General features: G+C 36.7%; 1 protein-coding gene across 2 annotated transcripts in view; it reads right to left on the bottom strand.

Annotated features, from left to right (window-relative positions):
- Window positions 1-21,693, bottom strand: part of ANO5 (anoctamin 5) — a 78,819-nt gene that overhangs the window by 2,727 nt on the left and 54,399 nt on the right. For both annotated transcript variants that reach the window (XM_036260119.1, XM_036260120.1), the window contains exons 14-21: window positions 20,284-20,358; window positions 18,241-18,463; window positions 16,212-16,381; window positions 15,447-15,544; window positions 8,893-9,023; window positions 6,352-6,557; window positions 3,359-3,537; window positions 1,827-1,932 (exon numbers count right to left, since the gene is read on the bottom strand). In XM_036260119.1, coding sequence (XP_036116012.1) covers window positions 1,827-1,932; window positions 3,359-3,537; window positions 6,352-6,557; window positions 8,893-9,023; window positions 15,447-15,544; window positions 16,212-16,381; window positions 18,241-18,463; window positions 20,284-20,358 — 1,188 coding nt within the window. The remainder of the gene's footprint in view (window positions 1-1,826; window positions 1,933-3,358; window positions 3,538-6,351; window positions 6,558-8,892; window positions 9,024-15,446; window positions 15,545-16,211; window positions 16,382-18,240; window positions 18,464-20,283; window positions 20,359-21,693) is intronic.

The raw sequence follows: 21,693 nt of genomic DNA, 5'->3' as shown, positions 1-21,693 counted from the left end.
CCACTGAGCCACACAGGCCGGGCTCATTGCTTCACTTCTAAATATGAGACAATTACTAAGAACCACCAAGCATGTAAGCAAATATCTAACGTGAAAGAAAAAGACCAAACACAAAAACAGGAACTTACAGGAAGCAGAGTAATGAATGGAACGAAAGAATAGTAGACTAAAGGTACAAAGATATAAATTCATCTATTTATAGGAAAGAAAAAAATGATAATTAAAATTACAAAACAGGAAGTGTGACATCTGAATAACAGAAGTCTCAGAAAGATAGAACAGAGAAAAAAAAGAAATTATCAAAGAAACAAGACAAGTAAATTTTCTCAACTTGAAGGGTAAATATATTTTTTTCCAATTTTTAAAAGATTTTTTATTTTATTTCATTTTTTTCATCGTCATTTATCACCTTGAAGGGTAAATATGTTTAAGACCCACAGGGTTTAGGGAATGTCCAGAACAATAAATAGGGTCCAATATAAAGGAACTGTCTTATGAAATTTCATAAAAGAAAGACTATTGAGAGATTTCTCAGAGATTATTGACATATAAAAAGATCATAAAGACTGAGGAATCAGAATGATACTGCATTTTATAGCAACACTGGAAGCTGACAAAATGAATTTGGTTGAAAAAGTTTCAGGGAAAATGACTTTCAATCTTGAGTGGTATACCAATTAATCATCTATAAGGAAAGAAAATAAGTTTTTAATATGCAAGTTTTCAAAAACTGATGGCCCATAATTTTCCTGAGCAAATTACTGAAAGATGTGCTTCATTAAAATAAGCTAGCAACCCAAAAATGGGAGAAACTTAGATTGCAGAAAATACAATATTTAATTTAATTAAGAGAAGATGAAGAGAAGTCCCCATAAGATGGTGAGTCAGAGCCTGTGATGATTAAGAAAATTAGTAAGAATAATGAATAAAAAACAAAAACAAAAAAAATCAGAATCCTAGTGCAATTTACCAGACCAAAAGGTGTTCAAAACTATGAGAATAAAAGAGTGAAAAATTCATAAAGAACTGAGAGAGAGAGAAAAACATGCAGAGCAATATTATATAAGACGGCTCTCTTTTTTTTATCATGTAAAATTATTTGACTTTTTAAATTACTTACATGTATACAAAATAAAGAAAAACTGATTAAACTTTGTGTGTGCTTGATTAGACCTTTCCATTATTGGAATTCACTGCAGAGTGAAGAAGAGACTTACACTGACTTGTCTCTCCCTTACTGGCTTTCATGCTTTATGATTTGTAGCAGTCAGGTTCTGTCTTAGTCAAATACCACCTCTGTATTTGTTCTTCTTTTATTACACATCTTGTATCTATAACTGTGCTAGAAAGTCCACCAGGGAGAAACATAGTATAGTGGACAGAGCAGAGGCTGGGAGTGAGACATCGATCATTAAAATCCAGGTTTCATATGAGCTGATTATCTTTAAACCAAATACCTCACTTTGCTAAGTCTCAGATTCATGTTTCAAGGATGAATAATAAATTCTAACTTATAATTATTATAGCCTCTGGAACTGATATATAAAGGTATTCAGTGAAGCTGGTGGGCCCTCTACCCTTTTTCTGACCCTCAAGGTATGTGGCTATGTTTCCTCTTTTCTTGCACCTTGATATTTTCAGCAACAGTAAGTGAATAATAGGCAATCATTATACAGAAATTATCTCTAAGTTGCTTTTTATGACAACAAATATGTCAAAACAATTTATTGAGATAATGCTCATTTTACTCTGAGCTGATACTTTTAGAAACACGTGACTAAAGGGAGCAGAGAGACTGCCAGGGGTGAATGTTAAGAAGGGCTTACCTCCATGACTATGATGAAGGTCATTTTGGCAGCGAGGACATGCCAGAACTGCATATTATGAAAGTATTTTTGTTCGTGATCAGGAGGGTTTCTGTAATCTCTATACCTGAAAAATAAAAATACAAAAAAAATTAGCTACGGCTTCAAATAGAGGGAACTAGAATACATTCTTATTACTCCTTTTAAGAGATCTTTTTTATTGACCTCAGAAATCAAGTCACAGAAAGATAATTACTACCATGAAACAGTTATCTTTCTTGTACAGATAAAAATCATGGCCAAATGTTGCTTATGCTGCTATAGCGGTGGCAGGAGACACAAGTGAAACTTCTCTCTGACCACTGGGATACAGTTTGCCACTTCTGTTCCCTTTCTTCCTATCCTTTCGCACAGTTAGTTCTCCCCATCGACCCAGTGACAAAATTGTGTCCTGCCATTAAATTGAAGGGGTTTTAATCCTCATCTTATTGGATCTTTCAAGAATAAAACTGAACATTGTTGGCCATTTCTACTTTCTTGAAGTTCTATTTTCTCTTGGCTTATCTGAAACTGCATTGTATTGTTTGGTATTTTCCTTACTATCCTTTTGGAGTGTTCTTAGCACTCAACTTTGTGAGCTCATTGTTTTCCACAAAGTTGCTAGAGGTTGATGTGCTTCAAAGTTTTAATCCAGTGATGACATCAAGAAATATGACACAAGTGTCTGTGCTCTTAAAAACTATGCTATGATTTCCTCTAGATGTAAATACAAAACATTAACAGTGCTTCTGTCTACCTGTATTGTAACATTTTGCTGTTTCTTTGTTGGAAAACAAGGTGAAACAACTGGTTTAAGATTTAAGTGAAGGGGCCTTGATGTTCTTTCTTTTCTTTTCTTTTTTTCTTTCTTTCTTTTTTTTTCTTTCTTTCTTTTTTTCTTTCTTTCTTTCTTTCTCTCTCTCTCTCTCTCTTTCTTTCTTTCTTTCTTTCTATCATCTATCAAAATAATTAGTACTTATATACATTAAATCCTAGAGTAGTAAGATCCTTACAGGACATGAGACATTAAGTGTGGAAAGAGTAGGTTTATAAATCCAACTTCACACTCACTGCATAAATGAAACTCTTTAAGTGGGATGGATGGTAAGCTAATCATATTTTTACTTTTTTTTCCAGTCTATCTTTTTTTGAGGACATATAATTAAGTTCAAATAGATTAAATGCACATATAATACACTTATGCTGTATAGTCTATAGATATTAAAACTTGGAATCAAGGGGCATTTGTTGGTGAGAAATCTTTCCAATAAATTTAGAAAATAAAAAACAATTCAAACTTGACATTCTCTTTGCCCATAATATTCTCTTAGAGACATTCTACATTTCTAAATCAGAATTATACAATGTGTGAATTTTAGAATTGATGCACTTGATTTACCCAGGATTTTTAATGCCCCAAGTAAATCCTTCACATTTTAAGGCATGAAGGAAATAGAGAAGTTAAGACATACACTTAGTGGGCATAATTAAAGCCTAAGAAAACAAGAAGAAACCTGCATGTGGTGAAGTCTCGTTTTTCTGAAGGTGCAGTGTTGTTCGGTAAATCAGCTACCAGGAACATTGACAGGCTGTTATTGACATATCCTTTAAACGGATCAGTAGCATTTGTTGAGTAAGCATAGTAGTAAACTAAACGGGGAATGATGTCCGATGTATATGCAACAATGAAAGCCTAAAGGATAAAGCAAGAGGAAGATCATGAGCTAGCAATCTAGTATTAACAATGTCTTATTTGTGCTCTGGCTGGTGTGGCTCAGTTGGTTGGGCATTGTCCCATGCACCAAGGGGTTGCTGGTTCGATTCTTGGTCAGGGCACACGTTTGGGTTGTGGGCTCAATCCCTGGTTGGGGGCGTGCAAGAAACAGCCAATCAATGTTTCTCTCACATTGATGTTTCTCTCTCTCTCTCCCTCTCCTTTCCTTTCTCTCTAGAAATCAATTTTTAAAAATATTTTAAAAAATGTCTGAGTTGTATCTCCCTCACTTCCATGTGCCATATGGATGCAAAGTGATTAAAATCCTATTATAAATCATGTTAATATTTGAATCTTTAGCCTAAAATATGAAATACCTCATTTACAGTATATAACTAGTAGTCCCAAGATTTCATAACTAGAAAGTCACTAAGTTGAAAATTGAACCTAAGTGTATCTGTCTCCAAAATCCATGTTCTTTCCACATTGCCTTTCTATTCCCTACAGTTCTTATTGTTTCAATGTGCAGTTCCACTGTTCTTAACCAAATTCATTTGCCTGAACCAACTCCCAACTCCATAAGCTAGGACAGAGTGTGTGTGTGTGTGTGTATGTGTGTGTGTGTGTAGGAGGTTGGTGGGGAAGGAATGGAGAGATACAAGACCATGAGCTGGTAAATTTTCCACAGTTCAGTGCAATTAATATCAGTATTTTATATTATAGGAATGGTATTTTTCCACCTTTCCCTAAGCTTCAAATAGCATAAATATCATGCTTCCTTTAGATTAGATAAGTCAATTAGGCCACGTGGCTCTGATATCAACATTTTTAGTGGCAGATTTTTTTTTTAATCCTCACCCGAGGACATTTTTGCATTTATCTTCAGATAGAGCGGGAGGGAGAGAGGGAAGAGAGAGAGAGAAACATCGATGTGAGAGAAACACATCGAGTGGCTGCCACCCACACGACCCCAACCAGGGCGGTGGACAAACTGCAACCAAGGTACGTGCCCTTAGCGGGAACCGAACCCGGGCCTCTCTGGTCCACAGGCCGATGCTCTAACTGCTACTGACTAGGGCTTTAGTGGTAGATTTTTATTTTTATTTTTTATTTATTTATTTTTTTTAATCCTCATCCGAGGACATTTTTCCATTTTTTTGTACAGACAGAGTGGGAGGAAGAGAGAGAGAGGGAAACATCGATGTGAAAGGGACACATCGAGTGGCTGCCACCCGCACGACCAACCAGGGCCGGGGACAAACTGCAACCGAGGTACATGCCCTTAGCGGGAACCGAACCAGGGCCTCTCCGGACCGCAGGCGGACGCTCTAACCGCTGAGCCAAACCGGCCAGGGCATAGTGGTAGATTTTTAAAAACCTTTTAATATTACTTCTATAGCTACTGGTCCATTCAGGTATTTGATCACTGAATACATTTTGGCAGTTCTTACTTTCTAAAAAAGTAATAATTTCAAATATCAAAATATATTCTAATAAATATATACATAACAGTCTCTCAATTTTCTCACCTATACCTTTTAACTCTTTTTCTCATTTGAGATTTTTGGAGCTTTGCTTATTCTATTTATTTTTTTCAGTGAGCCAATTCTTGATTTAACTAGCAATTATATTGCTTTTTTTTGTTTGTTTTGTAATTTGATATTTCTATTTATAACTTTATTAATTCTCTCACTACTTTGTATTGATTAGCTTTATGTTCTTCCTTAGTTTCTTAAATTACATACTCAGCTCATGCTTCCCAGTATTCTTTTGAAATAATACGATCATTTATTTATTTATTTATTTATCCTCACCCAAGGATATGCTTATTGATTTTGAGAGAGAGAAAGAGAAACATCGATTGGTTCTCTCCTAACACATCCTGACCGAGGATCGAACCCATGACCTAGGTATGTGCCCTGACTGGGTATGGAACTCCCAACCTTTATGGTGTACTGGGCAATGCGCCAATCAACAGAGCCACCTGGCCAGGGCAAATATTTACTGCTATAAATTTTTGTACCTGTGATTTTAGCTGATTCTCTTATGTTTTCATTTTAACAAATGCTCTTACAATTTCATTTACTCTTTACATAATACAGTTAGTTAACTTGGAAGTGTGAATTTTAATTTTTTGTTTTTTTCTTTACTATCTTATTATCAACTTAATTTTCATAATATTATTTAAGTGAATATAGTCATTGTAAATTTTATGCTTTGGGGAATTATTTTTAATTCTCAGCCACGGATATTTTTATTGGTTTTTAGAGGGGGGGAGATTGACATTGATGTGAGAGAGAAACCCGACTGGGCCCTGACCAGGAATCGAACCATAAACTTCCGTGTATGGGATGATGCTCCAACGAACTGAGACACTAGGCCAGGGTGGAGTAATTTATTTTATTTTTATTTTTTATTAAGTGCTCCATAGACATAACAGGTAAATATGGTGTAGTGTCTATTTGTAGTACACAACTTTACATATAATCGAAATGTAATCGTATTATGCAAATCCTTTATATCATTACTTGTTTACTGTCTACTTTGTAATGTGCTATGAAGCAATATTGTGGTATTTTAATGAGAGCAATTTTACAATTTTCCTTGTATATTTAAGAGTTGCCATGTCACAGATTTCTCTGTTATTTACTGCATAAAAATGTTGGGATGTTTTACCTTTATGGACTGTCACCAGGTGAAATCCATGCAAATGAAGATGGAGCTAAGCATCATTCACATCTCCCCATCCCCAAGAAAACAAAATACAAAATCACCGAAAATAGGTCCACTTACATTAGTTGCAACAGAGAGGACAGCCATTGCATAAAGAATGTCTTGCCAAACACCTATGCAATGAGCTTTGGCAGCTACCGGTCTCCTGTACTGAGTAGTAAGTTTCCAGGCATCCACTCGGATCTCTATAATATTATTCATGAGAGCAAGAAGAGGAGCCAAAGGAAAAGAGGCCACAAATAATGTAACAAATCCAAATTGGATAACTGTAGGGAAAAAACAAAAATTTGTGAACTCCTTATTGTGGAGGGAAAAAGAGGGAACATTCTGCCTGACTCCTGCCACTTCCTGATTTTGGCAGGATCTACACTGGTGAAACAACCGAGTCTCTCCATCTGCCCCCTTCCTCCTCCCTACAAGAAGCATGCTGGCTTATTGCTTACTAAAATAGAAGGAGACACAGGGCATGCATAGCTCAGCTGTGTCCTCGGTCCTCGTTATTTTTTTTGAGATCTGCTTATCTAAAGAAAGCATCTATTCTTATTAGATAAGACATTCTGCTTAAAACATAGTCTTTTATTAAAGTTTACGTTTAGGGGTCTATGCCAGTCCAGCCTTTACAATGGTACTGCCACAGCAGTGGGGTAATCATTTCTCTGTCTTGCTAACCTGAGTACTTTGCGAGATCAGGAATAATGACTGATTCATTTGTATGCTTCCAATAGCCAGCGTGTGCTGGGTATATAAAAGGACTTAACTATAAGCCTTATAAATGAATGCATTATTTAATATTTGAAGAAGCCAATATATAAAAAGGCAGTGCAAAACAAGATATTTGACAGTAAAGCATAAAATGAATTATCTAAAGCATCAGAAATATATATGAATTATATGTGAGCAGAGGTAACACATTATCTGGAAAAGAAGTATTTGTTAGGGTCCTGATCTTTTGTGATATCTTGGTTTCTTTCCAAATAAGTTTTACTCTTCTCATAAAGACTTAACACCTGGTAAGCTAACTTCTCTCCCCATTTTTGCTTTGTTTGTTTGTTTCCAACAATGCTTGGAATAAAAAAATACATGCAACTAGCAATCTGGGCTTCCTACATGAGTAAAAATAAATAATAAGAGATGTAAGAATGACTTTCCATTGAAGGAAGAACGAATCTCCCATTAGTCCTCTATTTTTAGATGTTTCTTGAGTATTTCTGGATTTCAGCTTCTCTTTTAAGATTCTCTCATAAAAATCAGGCTTGTCATCTACTAAACCAGGTGAATAAATTGCCTCATTTCCTGCCTTCCCTACTGACCCCCAAAAATAAGAAATTAAGAGGAAGTAGTACATAGAAACAGCTTAAATTTTCCATGTTCAAATTCTACATCTTTACTTAAAATCTTTGTGAACTGTGGAAAATTAATTAAACTATCCACATTTTAGTATCCTTTAAAATAAAATGTAGTGAATAATGACTACTCTGTAGAGTGTTTCAAGATTAGAGATCCTCTGTGTAATATATCTAGAATAATTCAGTGGTGTCACAATAAATGGTAATCTTGCGAAACCTTGACTTTATCTTTTAATTTGAGTGATAATCTCTAATAAATAGACTTCTTTCTGTTTGTCCTAAATTTGCCTATTTCAACCCAGGTATCACATGTATGTACTACAGTGGAGAATCAGTAACAACTGCAGGCCATCTCATCCATTCCACTGTGATTTTATGGGCCTTAAGAATAAGAACTGTCCCCCTTGATTTCACCGAGAAGCAGGAAAATGTCACTGGAAGGAAACTGAGTAGAGTATACAGGGCAGTGTCCACCATTTTCTCTCCTAAAATTTCACCTCCAGATCTCTTCTCTGTTCAACTCTTAGACTATGTTATACACTTGTTGCGTTCAGTTAGGGTTTCCTTTGAATAACTGCTGTTAGCCTTCTTCTTTTCAGCATGAAATATAGGAAAAACTAAATGTATGCCAGTCGCTGGAAATGTTTTTCAACTTATTCTCTCTCCGAGCTGTCACAAAAGGAGAGAGAGCTATTTAAGCTAATCCGAGCCAGGTATTAAAAAGTAAACTTCAGCCCTGGCCAGTTTGGCTCAGCGGTTAAAGCATCGGCCTGCGGTCCGGAGAGACCCGGGTTCGGTTCCCGCTAAGGGCACGTACTTCGGTTGCAGTTTGTCCCCGGCCCTGGTTGGTCGTGCGGGTGGCAGCCACTCGATGTGTCCCTTCACGTCGATGTTTCTCTCTCTCTCTCTCTTCCTCTCTCTCCCTCCCACTCTATCCGTACAAAAAATGGAAAAATATCCTCGGGTGAGGATAAAAAAAAAAAAAAAAAGTAAACTTCATTTTATTTTGTTCAATATTAACAATCAATTGATAGAAAAAATATATCTAAGATTGCTATTTTGAAACTAAATTTCAATCTACATTCTATTGGGTAGGTAAAGTCAATATTGAACCAAACTTTCCTATATTCATCCATCAATCTTCTCATCCCCTGTCCAATGATTCCAAGGCAGGAAGAAATACTAAGAGCAGGAAAAGAAACACTTATTTTACTCAGCCTTACGCTGTGTTTCAAGACAAGTGGTTGAAAATTACCTGTCTCTAAGTATTCATAAAATAGCCCAAGAGATCCAAAAGTTTCAAGGTCATGATCCTGCTCCCATCGACTATATAACTTTTCAGAGTTAGTCCGAGCTTTTCGGCGTCTCCACCAATTCAGAGTCAAGCTGTTGGAAGTGACAGAAGTAAACACATTAAATAGAGTCTTTAAAAAGGGTTACAGAGCCCAGCAAGTGTGACTCAGTGGTTGAGCATCGACCCATGCACCAAGAGGTCACCGGTTCGATTCCTGGTCAGGGCACATGCCCAGGTTGTGGGCCCGATCCCCGGGGGGAGGGAGGGGCATGCAGGAGGCGGCCAATCGATGTTCTCTCTCTTTTATTGATGTTTCTATCTCTCTCTTCCTCTCCCTTCCTCTCTCTCTAAAAATCAATAAAGAAAAAAAATTAAAAAGGGTTACAGGATCAGAATGTTAGGTCTAGAAACTGGCAGTAAGAGAGGCTAAGTTACTTAAGATCACAGAGCAAGTAGAGCTAAACTCCGAATCAAAATCTAGTGGTCTTTACACAACACGTGCCAAGGTCAGAAGTTCTTCATCGGGGTGATTAAGAAAATATAACAACCCTGAATCTCCCCATAGAAATATATTTACCCAGACACAGTTCTGTTAAAGAGCTTGTGGAAAACAGGGTCACCACAGGATCATTTTTTCTATTTAACTAACCTTTATGTTGTATTGATACTAAGGAAACTCAAGAAAATGAGAAATTGGTTATAAAAGAAAATGCGTGACAATGGAAATGCAGAGGCTTATCTAACACATAAAAAAAAAAAATTGCAAGGATCTTAAACAAAATATTACCTAACTAAATTTCATTTTATATAAAAATAACATATCATGCCCTGGCCGGTTTCACTCAGTGGTTAAAGCATTGGCCCACGGACCAGAGAGTCCCGGGTTCGGTTCCTGCTAAGGGCAAGTACCTCAGTTGTAGTTTGTCCCCAGCCCTGGTTGAGGTTGTGTGGGTGGCAACTACTCAATGTGTCTCTCTCACATCGATGGTTCTCTCTTTCTCTTCCTCCCTCTCTCCCTCCTGTTCTATCTGAAGATAAATGCAAAAAAAGTCCTCAGGTGAGGATAAAAAAAATAATAATAAAAAAAATAAAAATAACATATGATAATGTTGGGTTAATTTAAGAAACAGAATGTTTTTTATTTTATTAGAAAATCACTAGTGTAATAAACCACATCAATAGATTTAAGGAGAAAATATAAAATCATGTCAATTATTGCAAAAAGTATACTTGATATATTTCAAGCTCCTATTTATGACAAAAAGGTAGAAAAACAAGGAAATTGCATCAATCTGATCACAAGCATCTACCAAAATTTTGGGCGAACATATTCTTAATAGGGAAAAATTAGAAACATTCCCTTCAAATCCAAGTACAAAATAAGAGTGCGCACGGTCACATTTAAGGCTCTACTAGAGATCATAACAAGCACAACAGAAAAAGAAAAAAAAAAAAGAAAATAAAGGCATAATACATTATTATTAACAATAATGTGATCTGATTGTCTGATAGAAAATCCAAATGGAGGTAGACAAATTGTAAGAATTAACCAGTAGAATATATTAATATATTCATTCCTATATACCTATAAAACTCAGGCATAAAACCACAATTTTAAAAAGATGCCATTTATAACAGCAACTAAAAAGAATATAGTACTTAGAATTAGATTTGACAAAAAAAATGTATGTAACCTATATGCAGAAGTTTAAATCTTTACTTAAAGTCATTAACATGCAAAATAAATGTTCATAAATAAAAACACTTGCCACTATAAAAATGGCAGTTGTTTTTATTAAAACAATTGCAATTCAATTTTACTGAAAAACATGTAATTTTAATTTAAAAAATCAAAATATTTTTCATGTCAAATCTGACAAGGTGTTGCTAAAATTTACACAGAAAGACAAAAGACCACAGATAACCAAGATACTTTTATAGATGAAGAATGAGTTGGTAAAAACCTATCCTACTAGGTATCAAGATTTATTATAAAGCAATACTAAGAGAGTGTAGTACTGGTACAGGAACAGTCAAATCATGGAACAGAAGGAAGATCTAGTAATAGCTTTGATCTTTTTACATGGCATAAATGGTATTACAAATACCAGGAGAATAGGGAAAAGGAACTTCTCGATAAATGGTAACAAATTTTTTATTTTTATTTTTAAGTATCAATTTTATATTTTCCTCATTGATGCAGATGATAAGCTCACTGTAACATTAAGTCTTGAAAAGTAAACAAATAAAAAAAAATCAGAAAGCAAAACCAACCTCAAACAAAACATTCAAGCATGACAAAATTTTGTCAACAATCTAAGCTTAGAAATTTAAGAGGCTTGGAAGAAGAATAAAATATTCTACTTTCGTTAGGTCTGTCTTTGGACTTCATTAAGATGATTTGGTAGAACATTTTTTTGTTGTAAGCTGATGGTTACATAGAGGGTATAGGGAGACACAAAGAGGAACCTAGCTCATTGGGAAAGAGAATGTTACTGATAAAGGGAGGAGGTAGGTGTGTGTGTGTGTGTGTATGTGTAAGAAATTAAATTTGAACTTCATATCAAACACAAAATCTTTTCCATATATATTAAAAATTTAAAAGAGAAAGATGATGTTTAAATTAAGAAATAAGCATGTTAAAATATATTTTTGATCTTGGGGTAGGGAAGGATTTATTAAATAAGACAAAAAATGCTAACCCATAAAAGAAAAAAGTAATCAATTATACTATATTAAAAGTATGTACTTTGTGAACCACTATGGCAGTGGTTCCCAAATGGGAGTGATTTAGCCCACAAGGGTACATTTGCAGTATCTGGAGAACACTTTTGTATGTCACAACTGAGGAGAAAATGGTCTATTGGCATCTACAGGTAGAAACCAAGGATTTTGCTAAATATCTTAGAATACAAATAGCCCCACAACAAAGAATTATCTGTCCCCAAGTGAGTATTGAGATTGAGGAACTGTGATCTAAAGACACTATTAAAAATAAAAAGACAGCCATGGCTGGTTTGGCTCAGTGGTTAGAGTGTCAGCCCACGGACCAGAGAGTCCTGGGTTCGGTTCCCTCTAAGCCATGTACTTCAGTTGCAGTTTGCCCCCGGCCCTGGTTGGGGTCATGTGGGTGGCAAGCACTTGATGTGTCTCTCTCACGTGGATGTTTCTCTCTCTCATCCTCCCTCTCTCCCTCCTGCTCCATCTGAAGATGAATGCAAAAATGTCCTCGGGTGAGGATAAAAAAATAAAATAAAATAAAATAAAATAAAATAAAATAAAATAAAATAAAATAAAATAAAATAAAATAAAATAAAATAAAAAGACAAAACATATGTTGGGATAAAATTTTTGCAATACATATAACCAAAAGAACAAAAACACAGTAACTAGAAGTTATAAAGTATTCCTACAAATCAATTAGAAAGACAGACAAGTAGAAAAATGGTTAAACATGAACAAGCATTTCACTGAAGAGAAAACACATATAGCCAAAACATGCATATTCATGTTATTAACCAGGGAAGTTAAAAATGAGACTAAAATGAGATATCATTTATATCCTCCAAATGGACAAAAATGAACAAATAAGACAAGATGTACTATAGAAATCTGGATTAAAAAGAACACTTGTATACTGCATATATCCAAACTAAAAGAAATAAGAGAATGTCAAGCAGGTAACAGAACACCTGAGAATTTTGAGACAATATCAAACAGATGGACATACATGGAAGTATAGTCGCAAGAAAAACGAGACCACCCCACTTAAGAAAAAGAACTTTGCCAAGATGCCTAGAAAGGCTTCCATGTGCTTCTTTCCAATTACAAACTCCCCAATCCCCATAGAGTAACTATATCTTGAATTCCATAATAATCACTTTTTTGCTTTCTTAGAAAGGGTTTGTCATCAGGACTTACTTTGAGATCATATTTGAATGAGGTAGTGTAAGATTTACATCAAGTTTCATTATTTTGCATATGGACATCCAATTGTTCCAGTACCAGTTAAGAAAACTTTGTTGTTCAATGAATTGCTTTTGTACTTCTAGCAAAAATAAAATGACCATATTTGTGTATTTATATCTGCAATCTCTACCCTGTTCCACTGAGCTACATATCTATCCATTTACCAATCCCGCGATCTTAATAAGTTTCATAGTAAATTTTAAAATGGAGTAGTGTAATTTCTCCAATTTTATTCTTCTTTATGAAAATTGTTTTGGCTATTCCTTTGCCTTCTCTATAAAAGATAGAATCTGCTTGTCTATATCTATAAAATCTTGCTATTTTGATTGGAATAACAAATCTATATATCAATTTGATTGGAATAACAAATCTAAATATCAATAATTAGCATCTTTACTGTGTTGAGTCTTCCAATCTAATTCTTTTCATCAAGATTTGTAGTTTTCAGCATCTGAGTCCTCTATATTTTATAGATTTGTACCAAAGTATTTTATTTTCCTGGAACTCACAGTTTTTCTATTGACAATGTTTCTTGCATCCCACATTTTAATTCTGAGTCCCCTTCCTGCTCAAGTGCATCTTGCAGTATTCTTCCAGTGAAGTGCAGGACTAGGCAGGTAACCCCTTAGTTCTTTCATCTTTAAAATGCCTTAGTTCTACCAGCAAACACTTTATACAACAGTGAACCTGATTCTAGAAATCTAGGGTGAACATTATTTTCACTAAGAATCTTCAAAATACTCTACTGCCATTTGCATCTAATGCTATTTAGTAAGAAGTCTGTTGACAGTATAGATGACATTTCTTCCTCTTTAGAACAATATTAGTATAGCCTCCTGGCAACTTCAATTTTTTTAAATTCTGTTGTCCCTCTGTTATACTGTACAATGTGGAAATGTCTCAGTACTATTTTTGAATTCACTAATTTAGTCTTCAGTAGTGTCCAGTCTGTAACTAATTCTATCTATTGTATTCTTTATTGAAAGTAACTTTTTTCATTTATGTATAATTGATTCTTTTTCATATTTATCTGTTCTTGGTTCATTTAAACCTGTTTTAATTTAAATTATTTCTTGATCATTTTTAATGACCATATAACCTCCTTTTATGTTTTGAGGCTTTGCCAGAATCTTCTAGCTAGAATGAGTTCACTTTCTAAAAACTGATTTTATTAGCAGCTTTGGTAGCATTAAATCTCATCATAAGTTTTAGAATTTTGGTTTGTAGGCTTAATTTTACTCTTTTACTTCTTCGTCTGTCTCTTTCTCTCTCTCTGCATATTTATTCTCCCTCTTGTGTTTGGTTTAGGGGATACCTCTATTCTGCCCTCACAGGTTCTCAATCTAGAGCTAGGACATAAAACAACATTTTGGAGTAATTATTCTGTGGCAATATTAGGGATGTGGTTATCAGTACCATTTGCAAGGAGAAGTCTGTGTTTCTCCTTTGTCAGTACATGAACTAGAACCCCAGGGGCACTATGGAAGTGTGGGAGTAGGTGGGAGTGAAGGGGGGCGGTGGTTTCACCCTTCTTTCATGAGTAAGTGAAAATAAACTCATTCCTTGGCTTAACATAAACAGGGGTGGGCAAAAGTAGAGTTACAATTATAAGTACACAAAACATAGATTTTATTCTTGCATTATAATTTATTAATTATTGTATAATTTTCCATACAAACAACTATAAGCCTACTTTTGCCCACCCCTGTAGTAAAGCTGGCCAGTTACCTGTCTTACATGGAGCGCTTTTAGCCCATTTTATATTGCAGGTGCTAAATACACCTGACACACTGTCATTGCCTAACTGGGAGGCTTGCAAGATTACAGGCTTATGATTCTTTCTCTTTTTATCCATGGCAACTTTTTTTTTTATCCTCACCCGAGACATTTTTCCATTTTTTGTTCAGATAGATTGGGAGGGAGGGAGAGAGAGAGAGAGAGAAACATTGACGTGAGAGGGACATATTGACTGGTTGCCACCCGCACGACTCAACCAGGGCTAGGGACAAACTGCAACCGAGGTATGTGCCCTTAGTGGGAACTGAACGCAGGTCTCTCTGGACCTCAGGCTGATGCTCTAACCGCTGAGCCAAACTGGCCAGGGCTCCGTGGCAACTTTTATCTCGTATTTGAGATCAACTTTTATAATGTATTCATTATTGCTATGCTTTTGGAACAGAGAGCAAACCTTTCATGCATCAATATTTTATTCATGGCCAATTTTTGTACTTAACTGAAAAATAATACTTCTACAGAGTCCAAGTTTTTGTTATCTTGAGAATGCTAACATGCAATAATCTACAGAGGATATAATGCATAAATCTTCCCAGGAGAGGGGCATAATTACCTTTCCCTCAACTTCACTCAAACAACAGAGATGCGCATTTAAAAGCCTGTATTACCTTAATGAATTCGACTGAAGTTTTTATTTTTTTTATTGTATAAACATTTGCTAACAAAGGCACCATGATAGTCAAAGAATTTCATCTTCTCCCAGATGAAATCTCTCATGGTTAATCAAGCAAAAACTTTGAAATCATACATACGGATAAATGGCTTCTTGAATGTTTCCAAAGATCTGTTTCCCGGTCATTATGATGGTCAACTGGGTTGTCAATTCTATTAGACAGCCTGCAGGGTCACACTAGTCAGAAGCAAGGAGTGAAAAAAAAAAAAGGTGAATGATGGCAGATGGAACATTTGCAACAAAAGAAACCCTACACCAGAAGATGGGAACCTGAAGATGTGGGGTGAACTGGACACTGGAGGGATATATAGGGGTATTGGGCTCAGCAGTCCAAGCCTGACCACAGACCAGTGCAGCATAGCTGTGTCCGTGTCGGCGGCGGAATGTGTTTAAGAAAGATTTCTGGGTCTCATCCTTAGAAAATTCTGCATCTTTATGTCTGAAAGTGGTTCTCTTCTCCATGTGACCTGGGTGCACAGCCAGGTTTCAGAACCACTGATCTGGCCTAACTCTTACCCGCGGTGGAGCCCTTTCTGCTATACTTAGAGACAGCTTTCATCCTTCCCTTGCACGAAGCCTTCAGGAACACAGAGCTCACTCACTCCACTTCACAGCTAATATTTTGCAATGAATAATAAGCACAGAATAACTTCTTGCCCAAAAGGAACGGGGATGTCTATCAGATGGCAGAATTCTAAGATCAACATTCTCTGTTGACAGAGTCAGTGTCTTACACTTCTCTTGCAACGTGAATAAATCGGAGTTTGTGCTGGGCACAAAAATGGTATTTAGTTCACACCGAGTTACTGAAAACACAAACCTCACCTCTCAAGAGAGTTCTTACCTCTTCACTTCTCCACACATTAAACAAATACGTGTACTTTCCAGGATAGCCCACAAACTTCCCTTTAAAGAAAGCTACGTAGAAGCAGGACGAGTAAAAATTTACAAACTGAAACAGGAACATTTTCAAGGTCAGACTGCTTTCATACTCCTGGTAAGTTCGAGGAATTTCTGGTAAGTAAAAAACACCAAGGTTTAATGATGCACCTTCCCCTTCTTTAAGTTTCCCTGGGACAAGTGGATTTCTAGCCATGTGTTTCGGAGAGCCTGTTAAAATGTGTCCCACTCTGGTCATAACAGACCAATATTAAGTTAACTACAGATTTGTGCTAGGCTTTCTACTAGAGACTTTGTATGACTCGAACCACTGGAGAAGCCTAGGAGCGGTCAGCAGTACATTTACGTGCCACAGTCAGAGTATGGAATTCGCACCCATACCAGACTGGAGAGCCTTGTGCCTATACCCCCACACTGTATCATATTCTGTAAACATATCAGACCTCTCTCTCTCTCTCTCTCTCTCTCTCTCTCTCTCTCTCTCTCTCTCTCTCTCTCTCCAATCAGGTTTAAACAAAGAAAACTTATATTAAGGGCAGAGGATAATGTACAAACCAAACTGTATTGTTGTCTCATGAATTAAATGGTTGTGCAAATTTTTAAATCATGTCACACAAATGGGGGCAGTAATAGTACACATTTTCCTTCTCCTTATCATGCTCTATTATTTAATGAATTTCAAAGATAAAAAATATTCCAGTCCGGCCAGTGTGGCTCAGTGGTTGAGCGTCGACCCATGCACCAAGAGGTTGCCAGTTAGATTCCCGGCCAGGGCACATGCCCAGGTTGTGAGCCTGATCCCCAGTGAGGGGCATGCAGGAGGCGGCCAGTTGATGTTCTCTCTCATCAATGTTTCTATCTCTTTCTCCCTCTCACTTCCTCTCTCTCTAAAATCAATAAAGGAAAAAAAAGAAAGTATTTGATTCTCTTCACATCACAGTAAAGCATCATGATCTCCCAATCCAACCAAATCTATACCTTTTTCAGTGATGCTGAAATACACATATTATTCTAAAGACACAGATAACACCTCCAATTTAATAAAACTTAGTCGCATTCTTACAAAATCACAAAAGTGAATAAAAGTGATTTTTCTCATAGAAGAAAGCTGCACCTTTTTAAGTACTTCACTTTTAGGTGTTACCTATGATGTTTTTGTTGCTGCTGGCAGGAAAATAGAAGTAACATTGAGGAAAGAACTCCAGATTGGAGAATCACGTTTAATGCAAGTTGCTGCCCAGTGCTTACTCCGGTGCTGGGTGAGAGGTGCCCTTTTGGGTGACACGGGGCGTGTCAGGGGGCAGGCTCAGAGGAGGAGCTCCCGGACTGAGCGCGCTCAGAGACGGAGCTGGGGCCGTGAGCTGGGTCTCTGATCTACTTCAAACTTGCTGGACGCAAGACCAGAAGCAACTCTGCTCTGTGCTACTCTCCCTGGCTCAGTCTCCCACTTCACCTGGGACCCCTTCACCTTCCCTCATGGCTCTAGAACTTACCATATCTGAAACAGAAAATAATCTATGTTCTAAGACTCTACAACTGGAAAGAGAGGCACTAAATCTGAAATGTATTAAGGAGAAGCTGATAGCTCTGTTTTTCTCATGGCGTCTTTTCAAAACCAAATACCTTCTTAAGACCATATACATAAAATAAAAACTATCTGTGCCTTGAGAAAAGTAAGGATTGTACTTAGGATTCTGCCAGCCCCATCAAGGGACGATTAAGGTAAGAATACACAATAAGATCTACAGAGTCCTAATTCTTCTTTTTTGTTCTTCCTCCTGTTTCCTTCACTATGGCCTGCATGTAGCTTTTAGGGGGTTCAAAAGTACCAGGATACGGGTCTACCTAAAGAGAAAAACTGCCTTAAAATGTACCTTTTAAATATTAACTCCCTGAGCGGTGACCCCAAAATGGATGTGTAGCATTGGTAGGAACCTTTTCTCAGAGTCGTAGGCATGGTTTGGTCAGCTTACCCATCTTTGTAATCCAGGCAGATATCTTTTCATAAAAGAAATTCAAGATCAAGATGACAATGAAGTTCAAGCATGATCCAGAGAGTGCTGTGGTTATCTGTGGAGTGAGGAAACTTTTGACCTGCTTTAAGGATGCGTCACTTTCCACGAAGCTGGCAAAGGTAGCAAAGACTGACAAGCGGTATACAATCACAGCTACCATGCACGCAATGACAAGAGCCATCTGTGGGAGGAAAACACAGAGATGGTCACGCTGGTCCTCGTATCTCTATGCTGCATACGTATCTGAAACATACTGTTCTCTCCATCTCATTATATACGTTTAGCAGCTCTGATATGGAAAGAAAAACATCAGTCTCCCTCTCTACCGATGGCAGGTTATCTCTGAACCTTTAAGACTGGTAAGGTTAAAGGGTTAGAGATAAGGCATATGGTAACAGCTGGGTGAGTCTAAAATAGAAAAGTATTCATGGCCCATATTCTAGCAAGAGTTAAGGAAACTAGCCAGAAGGCCAAATCCTGCCTGTGGTCTTACTGGTTCTGCATGGCCCTCGAGTTAAAAATGTGTTTTGCATTTTTCAAGGTTGTAAAGAAAAATAGAGAGGATTATGTACCAGAGATTATTTGTGGCCCAGAAATTCTAAAATACATTTGGCATCTTTACAAAAATTGTTTGCTAACCTCTGCTCTAGATTGTAGTTAAACATGTAGCATAAACATGAATTACTTCTCCAGGAAAAATACATTTAAAGATTGCATTTTATTTCTCCTCCTAATGTTGCCATTAGTGGCCTGATATGCCTGACAGTTTAGATATTTATATCAATTTTGCATACTTTCCATACTGCAAAAACACAAAGATCTAGGGATGGCTTTATATCAATGATTGGAGAATTTTATTCTGAAAGTCGAGGAACTGAATCAAATTGAATAAATACTATAAATAAAAGATAGAATAATCTTTATGGAACCACTCCAGAATATTTCTCAAGAAGTGTCCCAAATTGATTGTCTTCCCCTTTATGCTATCCTCTTTCTTTAATAGGTTTATGTCATCTAAGAAAATGCATATTTAAAATAGAAAAATCAATACTTTTTTTTTTTTTTTCCTCACCCAAGGCCATTTTTGCATTTATCTTCAGATAGAGTGGGAGGGAGAGAGGGAGAAAGAGAGAGAGAGAAGCATCGATGTGAGAGAGACGCACTGAGTGGTTGCCACCCACACTACCCCAACTGGGGCAGGGGACAAACTGCAACCACGGTACATGCCCTTAGCGGGAACCGAACCTGGGTCTCTCTGGTCCAGTGGTCAACACTCTAACCACTGAGCAAAACCAGCCAGGGTGAAATATCAATACTTTTAACAAGAAATGTTAAAGATAAGAAATTATGGGACAATATGGACTGGTGCAGTTAAGCTATAGTCTATAATTACTAATTTTTTAATATTTCAACATACTTTTCCTAAAGGTCAAGTCCAGCTGCGGGAGGGCACACATTTGGGAAAGGAGGGCGGGAAACGGACTAGCTGACCGAGTACTCTATTCGTTAAAAGCCATGGAAGAAACCTGGCTCCCTCGGAGTGGGACATAATAATTAAACTCAAGTAGATAAAATGATGTTTTTTCTCCTGTTTACCTAGACAAGAAAATACACTTTAATAGTATAAGGTGGTTTTTTTTCTCTTTGTGCAGATATTTTAAGTGGAGATAAAGGGAAATGATTTAAAAAACTAACCAAATAACCTGCAAATTGTTTTAAGCTCTTCTGGCTCCAAGTTCTCACCTAATGAATGAAAAGTTGGCAGAGGGAGTGACAGGCTCTAAGATAAGCACCCCTCTCTCACCCCAGCCATTTTTCCAAGGTTCGACTATGGTGGTCCATGCTAATTATAGTTTATTTTATATAAGGGCTCAGTTCGAGATAAAAAGACTGGGGAGGGAACAGGAAGGAAGGGACTGAATAGCCATTTGAGATAAAACTGTTGAGATAATCCTAAGACGACTGCATGTCCGAGAGATAACAGTTTTTTAAAATGCTCACCCATAATGTCACTGTGGCTCCAGATAAAAAGTACCATGGAATCCGGCTTTGTAGAGGCATATAAGGTTCCATCTCCTGTAATTTGGAAGAAATCACAGGAAAATTAAAAATCTACTTTCAATGTTGGGACTCTGAGCAGTAGTCAAAACTGCCAAGCCCAGTTCAACTAGAAACCTCCCCAAAGCCTGCACTGCAGCTCAGGGAAGGCTCCATTCTGGTGCTAGCTCCTTCCCTTTAGGGAGAACACCCCAGGGCTTTTAGCTGAGATAGTTCACACATGGTATGAGACAAAATGGGTACACGTAATTTCCTGAATGTTGGACTAGAGTGGTATTCAACTAGATAGGAAATGGAGCAAAAATCTGAGGGTGGTTGCTTTAGGAGACGTGCTTTAATGATGTTATAATTTCATTCTAACTCAGTTGAATAGAGTTGAATTGCATTTCTCTGTAATCGCTCTGCACGATATTAGATAGGATGCTTTCTTTATATTTGTAGGATTAATTGTGTTCTTTCACACAGTTCAGGGGCCCAGACTTTTCCATTTTCACGATTTTTAAGTCACTAATGGAAAATATTAATTATATCGACTGATATTCTTAGCTGCATAAAGAGTTAGACTTTGCCTGAAAGAATACTGCCACACAGTAAAAAAAAAAAATAGCTACAAGCAGAAATCTGCATTATATAATTCTATCTAAAATATAAGATTTTACATCTTGTGAATTTTTCAGAGCAGACTGAGTGGAAACAGAACTCAACAGGTAGAGTACGCTGTCTGAGAGCTCTATCGAATCCCAGGATGGGTGCATATGTGTACATGTGTGCATATAATGTGTGTTCTTGTGTGTGTGTGCAAGTGTGTGCGTGTCCAAATATGGATATGTATGTTTCCAAAATGGACTCAAATGTGAGAGTTTTGGTTGCAGTTAAGCACGAATGATGCACTGCAAGTAAGTAAAAAAACTCTTGATTTCAAAACAATTACGGCTAAGTGGATGACTCACAGTGAACCAATACAAACTGTTATTTCCAACTGGTTTGAAAAGTAATCCTTCAGTACGTGTGGTTTTCACGTCAATAATGTTTGGCAAAGCCAAAAGGCCTGTTTTTATTTTCTATTTCATCCCATGAAATATAAATAGATAGACATCATGTCATTATCACAACAACATCTCTTTTAATATAATTTTGTAATTTCAAACTGTTAATTTCACCCAAGTTGTTAATGCATTTTCTCAGGTGTTTTCCCCCTTTTATTCATTTTCTGAACTTTGTAATGTTTCAATGCAATTTAATAAGTGTTAAATGAATGCTTAAACTGTGTAAAAAATTTTGAGTATTATACTGCAAGAATACTGTACTGAACAGAGTAGGGGATTCTACTGAAGAGACTGTGTTGGAAACATA

This window comes from Molossus molossus, unplaced genomic scaffold (assembly GCF_014108415.1).
Source record: "Molossus molossus isolate mMolMol1 unplaced genomic scaffold, mMolMol1.p scaffold_m16_p_13, whole genome shotgun sequence".
NCBI classification, from domain to species: domain Eukaryota; kingdom Metazoa; phylum Chordata; class Mammalia; order Chiroptera; family Molossidae; genus Molossus; species Molossus molossus.
This window is presented reverse-complemented; position numbering and strand designations above follow the sequence as displayed.